This window comes from Dendrobates tinctorius, unplaced genomic scaffold, assembly GCF_039654945.1.
Source record: "Dendrobates tinctorius isolate UK_male_01 unplaced genomic scaffold, ASM3965494v1 ptg000216l, whole genome shotgun sequence".
Lineage (NCBI taxonomy): Eukaryota > Metazoa > Chordata > Amphibia > Anura > Dendrobatidae > Dendrobates > Dendrobates tinctorius.
The window spans coordinates 4,944,865-4,953,419 of NW_027361883.1; the positions used below are offsets into that span (position 1 = coordinate 4,944,865).

Genomic DNA, 8,555 nt, shown 5'->3' on the forward strand with positions numbered 1-8,555 from the left:
TCTATACACCGATAGTAATCAGGGGCAGTCATCTGCTGAGCAGAACCCCCTGGAAATGTGACATCACTCACTACCAATCCAGAAAAACTCCAGCTCTAGAGAAAATCAGACTCTCTCATCCAAACCCAAGGCATGACCTCATGGGGCGACATCGCCGACCCTCCATCGCCCACCGCTTGCGTTACCTACCTGCCCGGTTTGGGCACGTGGCGCTCAGCAGACGTCACCAGTAAGAAATAATGATTTTATTTCACAGGATCAGCACCGGGCGAGTGTTGAAAACTCAAATCATTTCCAGTCCGGTCAGACGCCATGCTGAAAACACTGAAGTCACACTTCTCCGATGTTGGCAGAGCCGAGCGGTGACGTCAGACCATCGACGTTGGGGAGAGGGGCACCTATTGGCACTAATTACAAAAATAACTATCCGCCATCATTTCCTTCCCTTTGATTGTTCTGCCGTACAAGTTCATCCACCGAATTCAGACGGTCGCCAGGCAGCCCCTCCATCAGTCTGTGCTGCCTTCCCCCATCATCTACCCACTCCATGGTGCAAATAAGCATGGCCGACGGCACAAGCGTCTGACGACTGCAGAGCTCAGTACATCTTCTGCCGGCTGGGAAGGATGGCCTCCTTGATGAAGGAGAAGATGAGGAGGATTCCGGAGCGCTTCCCTCTCTTGCCCTTCGTGAAATAGTTTGATACAACGTCATCTGTGGGACACAGAGAAGACTTAGGATGAGGAAGATGGCGGTGGGGCCGGATGGTAAGCGCTCAACTACTTAGTGATCCGGCCTCTGGGATCCCCCACAGATCCTCAGGAGGCGGCCCAGAAGAGTTGGGGGTCCCAGACTTCAAATCACAACACGGGAATATGGCATAAGCTCTTACCTCCGTGCGGGACGGTGGATGGCAGCACATTCTCGCCGGCGGACAGGGACACGAAGAAAGCGAAGGGGACGAGCCAGAGGCAGAAGGTGAAATAAGCCAGAACCTGTGAAGAAATGAAAGGCGGTCAATATGGCAAGGTGTGGCCTCAAAAAGATTGTAGGGCCACGTTTATGATCCCGCAGTAGCGGATCAGGATTATGTCACCGCCGTCCACCAGCAGATCCTTACGTTTCTCCAGTGCATGCTCCAATCAGGTGGTCGGGGGGGGCGCCGCCACTAGTGAGCATGAATGGGTTATACTGGGAGGACAGATTACAGCCATGATCAGCCGTGGGCCGGAGTTCACACCAATTACAGCAATCAGTATCCTTGACAGATTAGCAGTAAATCTGCAGCTGAGCACTGTGTGTCCGGAGCAGGACGGTGATAACTCTCCGGCAGGCGGCTTCTCCTCTACACAGGAATATTGGGATCCGGGGTCAGCAGCAGGTCCTGAACTCGGGATGTGGGAACATTTACACTTTCTTGTATCGGCACTTTCCCTCGCACAGGCTCCATAATGAGCAAGACGGGCGCATGTGCAGAGGATCATATCCCAGAACCGGGCAGAGCATGGTGGAGTGCCTGCAGCTGGCGGTGACGTAGCAGAGGTCGCCCTCCTCGGTTATACAGCCGGCGGTGACGTGGGAGAGGTCGCCCTCCTCAGTTATACAGCCGGCGGTGACGTGGGAGAGGTCGCCCTCCTCTGTTATACAGCCGGCGGTGACGTGGGAAAGGTCGTCTTCCACGGTTATACAGACGGCGGTGACGAGGGAAAGGTCGTCTTCCACGGTTATACAGACGGCGGTGACGAGGGAAAGGTCGCCCTCCACGGTTATACAGACGGCGGTGACGAGGGAAAGGTCGCCCTCCACGGTTATACAGACGGCGGTGACGTGGGAGAGGTCGCCTTCCTCGGTTGTACAGCCGGCGGTGACGTAGGAGAGGTCGCCCTCCACGGTTATACAGACGGCGGTGACGAGGGAAAGGTCGCCCTCCACGGTTATACAGACGGCGGTGACGTGGGAAAGGTCGCCCTCCTCGGTTATATAGCCGGCGGTGACGTGGGAGAGGTCGCCCTCCTCAGTTATACAGCCGGCGGTGACGTGGGAGAGGTCGCCCTCCTCGGTTATACAGCCGGCGGTGACGTGGGAAAGGTCGCCCTCGTCAGTTATACAACCGGCGGTGACGTGGGAGAGGTCGCCCTCCTCGGATATACAGCCGGCGGTGACGTGGGAGAGGTCGCCCTCCTCGGTTATACAGCCGGCGGTGACGTAGGAGAGGTCGCCCTCCTCGGTTATACAGCCGGCGGTGACGTAGGAGAGGTCGCCCTTCTCGGTTATACAGCCGGCGGTGACGTAGGAGAGGTCGCCCTTCTCGGTTATACAGCCGGCGGTGACGTGGGAGAGGTCGCCCTCCTCAGTTATACAGCCGGCGGTGACGTAGGAGAGGTCGCCCTCCTCGGTTATACAGCCGGCGGTGACGTAGGAGAGGTCGCCCTCCTCGGTTATACAGCCGGCGGTGACGTAGGAGAGGTCGCCCTCCTCGGTTATACAGCCGGCGGTGACGTGGGAGAGGTCGCCCTTCTCGGTTATACAGCCGGCGGTGACGTGGGAGAGGTCGCCCTCCTCGGTTATACAGCCGGCGGTGACGTAGGAGAGGTCGCCCTCCTCGGTTATACAGCCGGCGGTGACGTAGGAGAGGTCGCCCTTCTCGGTTATACAGCCGGCGGTGACGTAGGAGAGGTCGCCCTTCTCGGTTATACAGCCGGCGGTGACGTGGGAGAGGTCGCCCTCCTCGGTTATACAGCCGGCGGTGACGTAGGAGAGGTCGCCCTCCTCGGTTATACAGCCGGCGGTGACGTAGGAGAGGTCGCCCTCCTCGGTTATACAGCCGGCGGTGACGTAGGAGAGGTCGCCCTCCTCGGTTATACAGCCGGCGGTGACGTAGGAGAGGTCGCCCTCCTCGGTTATACAGCCGGCGGTGACGTGGGAGAGGTCGCCCTTCTCGGTTATACAGCCGGCGGTGACGTGGGAGAGGTCGCCCTCCTCGGTTATACAGCCGGCGGTGACGTAGGAGAGGTCGCCCTCCTCGGCTATACAGCCGGCGGTGACGTAGGAGAGGTCGCCCTCCTCGGTTATACAGCCGGCGGTGACGTAGGAGAGGTCGCCCTCCTCGGTTATACAGCCGGCGGTGACGTAGGAGAGGTCGCCCTTCTCGGTTATACAGCCGGCGGTGATGTGGGAGAGGTCGCCCTCCTCGGTTATACAGCCGGCGGTGACGTAGGAGAGGTCGCCCTCCTCGGCTATACAGCCGGCGGTGACGTAGGAGAGGTCGCCCTCCTCGGTTATACAGCCGGCGGTGACGTAGGAGAGGTCGCCCTCCTCGGTTATACAGCCGGCGGTGACGTAGGAGAGGTCGCCCTCCTCGGTTATACAGCCGGCGGTGACGTAGGAGAGGTCGCCCTCCTCGGTTATACAGCCGGCGGTGACGTAGGAGAGGTCGCCCTCCTCGGTTATACAGCCGGCGGTGACGTAGGAGAGGTCGCCCTCCTCGGTTATACAGCCGGCGGTGACGTAGGAGAGGTCGCCCTCCTCGGTTATACAGCCGGCGGTGACGTAGGAGAGGTCGCCCTCCTCGGTTATACAGCCGGCGGTGACGTAGGAGAGGTCGCCCTCCTCGGTTATACAGCCGGCGGTGACGTAGGAGAGGTCGCCCTCCTCGGTTATACAGCCGGCGGTGACGTAGGAGAGGTCGCCCTCCTCGGTTATACAGCCGGCGGTGACGTAGGAGAGGTCGCCCTCCTCGGTTATACAGCCGGCGGTGACGTAGGAGAGGTCGCCCTCCTCGGTTATACAGCCGGCGGTGACGTAGGAGAGGTCGCCCTCTTTGGTGACAGCCGGCGGTTACGTTGGAAAGGTCGCCCTCCTCGGTTATACAGCCGGCGGTGACGTGGGAGAGATCGCCTTCCTCGGTTGTACAGCCGGCGGTGACGTAGGAGAGGTCGCCCTCCTTGGTTATACAGCCGGCGGTGACGTGGGAGAGGTCGCCCTCCTCGGTTATACAGCCGGCGGTGAAGTAGGAAAGGTCGCCCACAAACCTCCATCACACCGTGGGACAATTATTTACTTTTATAAGGTACAATAGGCAGCAATGGCGTTAAAGAAGTAATAAACATGGCTAATGGCCATTTATATATTCCCCCTTACACTGTATGTCGGTGCAATTTCTTACCTCTGAGAACGGATAATATTCTTCTGCAAAATGCTGGAAAGCCAAATAATGATTGAGCACCACCAGAGCTGCCAGGAGAAAAGAGAAGGAAAATGAAGGCCGAGGAGTGAAGACTGCACTCATCCCCGTGAGCTAGACGTACACAACCTCCCCCACCAGCACCGTGAGCCAGACGCATACAAACCCCCCACCCCACACACATACCACCACCGGGAGCCAGACGTTCATGACCCCCCCCCAAGGGAGCCAGACGTACCTGACCTCCCCCCACCACCGGGAGCCAAGAGTACTCAACCCCCACCCCCTACGGGAGCCAGACGCATACAACACCCCCCCCACACACACACACCACCACCGGAGCCAGACGCATACAACCCCACCCCCACCGGGAGCCAGACGCATACAACCCCACCCCCACCGGGAGCCAGACGCATACAACACCAGCCCCACCGGGAGCCAGACGCATACAACCCCAGCCCCACCGGGAGCCAGACGCATACAACCCCAGCCCCACCGGTAGCCAGACGCATACAACCCCAGCCCCACCCGTAGCCAGACGCATACAACCCCACCTCCACCGGGAGCCAGACACATACAACCCCACCCCCACCGGGAGCCAGACACATACAACCCCACCCCCACCGGGAGCCAGACACATACAACCCAACCCCACCCCACCCCCACCGGGAGCCAGACATATACAACCCAACCCCACCCCACCCCCCACCGGGAGCCAGACGCATACAACCCCACCCCCACCGGGAGCCAGACGCATACAACCCAACCCCCACCGGGAGCCAGACGCATACAACCCAACCCCACCCCCACCGGGAACCAGACGCATACAACCCAACCCCACCCCCACCGGGAACCAGACGCATACAACCCAACCCCACCCCCACCGGGAACCAGATGCATACAACCCAACCCCACCCCCACCGGGAGCCAGACGCATACAACCCAACCCCACCGGGAGCCAGACACATACAACCCAACCCAACCCCACCGGGAGCCAGACGCATACAACCAAGCCCCACCCCCATCGGGAGCCAGACGCATACAACCCAACCCCACCCCCACCGGGAGCCAGACGCATACAACCCAACCCCACCCCCATCGGGAGCCAGACGCATACAACCCAACCCCACCCCCATCGGGAGCCAGACGCATACAACCCAACTCAACCCCACCGGGAGCCAGACGCATACAACCCCACCTCCACCGGGAGCCAGACACATACAACCCCACCTCCACCGGGAGCCAGACGCATACAGCCTACCTACCCCCCAACGTACACCCCCCCCCCCCCCCCACAAATCCCCGGGAGGCTCCATCAGAGGACACCGTGGCTCTGGATGTATCTAATCCCCGGGAGCCTGCATTCGAGGACACCGTGGCTCTGGACGAGGACACTCACCACATGAGAGGATGAAGTTAGGAGACGTCAGCATAATAAAAGGGAAGGTTTGCAGAAGCCCAAAGTACACGACATTGGTGAAGAGGCCCACGCCGATCATCATGAGGGGGAACTTCTCAAATAAGTAGAGGCCGACAAGCACCGCTGTGGAGGACTGCGACACAAGAGAGATCAGAGATCAGACACCGACCGCCATATTGGCGCCCTGCAGATCATAACATGTCTGGAGCCAGTTACAGACCTTAGAGGAAAGATTTCAGCCCCGAGACCAGCAAAATTATGAATGCAGCTCTGGAGTACTGACAAAGGAATAAACCTCCCGGTACGGGGGACGTCACAGGTGAAGGCAACCATGGTGGGACAAGGAACTCACCCAGATCATGTACTTGATGATCCTGCTGGTGGCCACCGTGTATTCCTCGATCAGCTCCGCCAGGTAGTAGAGGCCGGCAGCTGCAACACAGAAACCACGAGGAGGAAGAAAATGCAACATGACTATGGGGCTGAATACTTCTGCAACCAGGAATTCTACATGGCAGACACTGGCTTTCATTACACCCCAGGAGACAGGGGGCAGTTAGCATTGTTCTGTGTAGCGAGTTGCCCAGAGTTTCGGTGTCTACTGATAGAAGGGTGTGAGAACTTTTTTTTTTTTTTTTTTTAATATGCTGGTTTCCAGTGTGTGTGTGAATCGTTGAAGAGTCGGGGGACGGTCAGTAACAGTCAGCATCCAGCTAATCATGGTGTTGGGCCTCAGTTCCAGCTGTTGGATGGAAAAGGGGTGAGCCGTACCCAAACTGAAGTTCTCTACGAACTCAGACGGGGGGCCCCGAGCAGAGCAGAGCATCCCAGGCCGGGGGGGGGGCCCCCGAGCAGAGCATCCCGGGCCGGAGGGGGGGGGGGCCCCGAGCAGAGCATCCCGGGCCGGGGGGGGGGGGGGGGCCCCGAGCAGAGCATCCCGGGCCGGGGGGGGGGGGGGGCAGAGGAGAGCATCCCGGGCTGGGGGGGGGGCCCAAGCAGTGTGACCCCAGACCTCACTGTACGGAGCTCAGCAATGACATTTCAGACTTTTTATATAATTGATCTGATGTCGGAGAAGAGCAGCCACGTGTCAGCGGCGGGGTGACCATCAGTGAATAACGAGGGACGATCCATGGGATGGTGAGGTCGTCATCTCGTCCTGATCATCAGAGGGAATGAACTACAAGAAAACCGTAATCCCTGCACAGAAGACCCGGCTCACACACACAGAGGAGCAGCAACAGTCAGGGCAGGAGACGGAGAGCGCTCTGCACACGGGACACAAGAGAACCAGGAACTCACCTATGGCCAGAGTGACAAAGGCCACCTGTACGAGCAGCGACAGCCAGCTGAGCACGTAGATGAACCACATGGTGCCGCTCCTGCACCGCGGGGCCACAAACCGGCCTGAATCCTCACCGCTGACCCTCTACCTCCTGACCACCGGGCGGTCCCTGATGACCCTGATCTCTGAGCGGACCCCCGATCACAACCTGATCTCAGAGCGGCCCCCTGACCACCCCCTGATCTCTGAGCAGATCCCTGATCACCCCCAGATCTCTGAGCGGACCCCTGATCACCCCCAGATCTCTGAGCGGACCCCTGATCACCCCCAGATCTCTGAGCGGACCCCTGATCACCCCCAGATCTCTGAGCGGACCCCTGATCACCCCCAGATCTCTGAGCGGACCCCTGATCACCCCCAGATCTCTGAGCGGACCCCTGATCACCCCCAGATCTCTGAGCGGCCCCCTGATCTCTGAGCAGATCCCTGACCACCAGGCAAGACCCCTGATCACCCCCTGACCACCACTGTCTGACGACCCCTGCCCTCTGCCTCTAGTCTCTGCTTACTGCCCTAGGTGCTGCAGCGCAGTCTGCCTGCACCCCACACACTGTCTGCCGCGCCCCTCCGCCCTGCAGCCCCTCACCGGCCGCTCCCCATCCAGCCTTCGCTCCCTTCACTTTCCCTCCCGGGGTCTTCCCTCCAGTAATACAGCTGACTCCCCCAGGAACCATAGAGAGGAGCGATCAGGACACTTCCGGTATACGTGACGCTAAAAACCATAGAGACGATACGTGGAAGGACGCAGCAGAGGGAATCACACTCCGCCATCATGGAGAAAGGCAAATGTAGCGGAATAAAGCGCGGGCTCTGCCAGTACTTGGAGGTGGGGCGTGTGAAGTGAGCTGTGATTGGCTTACCTGTAGCTTGCCAGATTTGTAAGCGAAGCTGCCATTGGTGGACATGTAACCATAGCAACGTTAGCTTGCCAACTAGGCAGCGTTCACACGTTTCAACCGAAAACTAGAAGAATCGAAGCATTTGGCTCCTTCACATTTTCCTCCAATAAAAGTAAATAAATTGAAAATAAACAAATGATAAATCGTAACATCTGTAGAAGAAATGTGACATAATCTGATGGAAGCATCGTATGCACAGGAACATGCACCGCATCTCACAGTGCTCGGGGGCAGGACCCACAGCGGTGCCACCTCCCCTCTCACAGTGCTCGGGGGCAGGACCCACAGCAGTGCCACCTCCCCTCTCACAGTGCTCGGGGGCAGGACCCACAGCAGTGCCACCTCCCCTCTCACAGTGCTCGGGGGCAGGACCCACAGCGGTGCCACCTCCCCTCTCACAGTGCTCGGGGGCAGGACCCACAGCGGTGCCACCTCCCCTCTCACAGTGCTCGGGGGCAGGACCCACAGCAGTGCCACCTCCCCTCTCACAGTGCTCGGGGGCAGGACCCACAGCGGTGCCACCTCCCCTCTCACAGTGCTCGGGGGCAGGACCCACAGCAGTGCCACCTCCCCTCTCACAGTGCTCGGGGGCAAGACCCACAGCAGTGCCACCTCCCCTCTCACAGTGCTCGGGGGCAGGACCCACAGCAGTGCCACCTCCCCTCTCACAGTGCTCGGGGGCAGGACCCACAGCGGTGCCACCTCCCC

The 8,555-nt window shown here is 59.6% G+C and overlaps 1 protein-coding gene across 1 annotated transcript; it reads right to left on the reverse strand.

Moving 5' to 3' along the window:
• Positions 1 to 230: 230 nt before the first annotated feature.
• On the reverse strand, positions 231 to 7,714 carry TEX261 (testis expressed 261). The gene is made up of 6 exons (XM_073555087.1): positions 6,906 to 7,714; positions 5,956 to 6,035; positions 5,583 to 5,736; positions 4,166 to 4,233; positions 893 to 995; positions 231 to 714 (listed from the first exon to the last, which is right to left on the reverse strand). The coding sequence occupies exons 1-6, from the start codon at positions 6,973 to 6,975 to the stop codon at positions 599 to 601; spliced, it is 591 nt and encodes a 196-aa protein (XP_073411188.1). The 5' UTR covers positions 6,976 to 7,714; the 3' UTR covers positions 231 to 598.
• Positions 7,715 to 8,555: the final 841 nt, after the last annotated feature.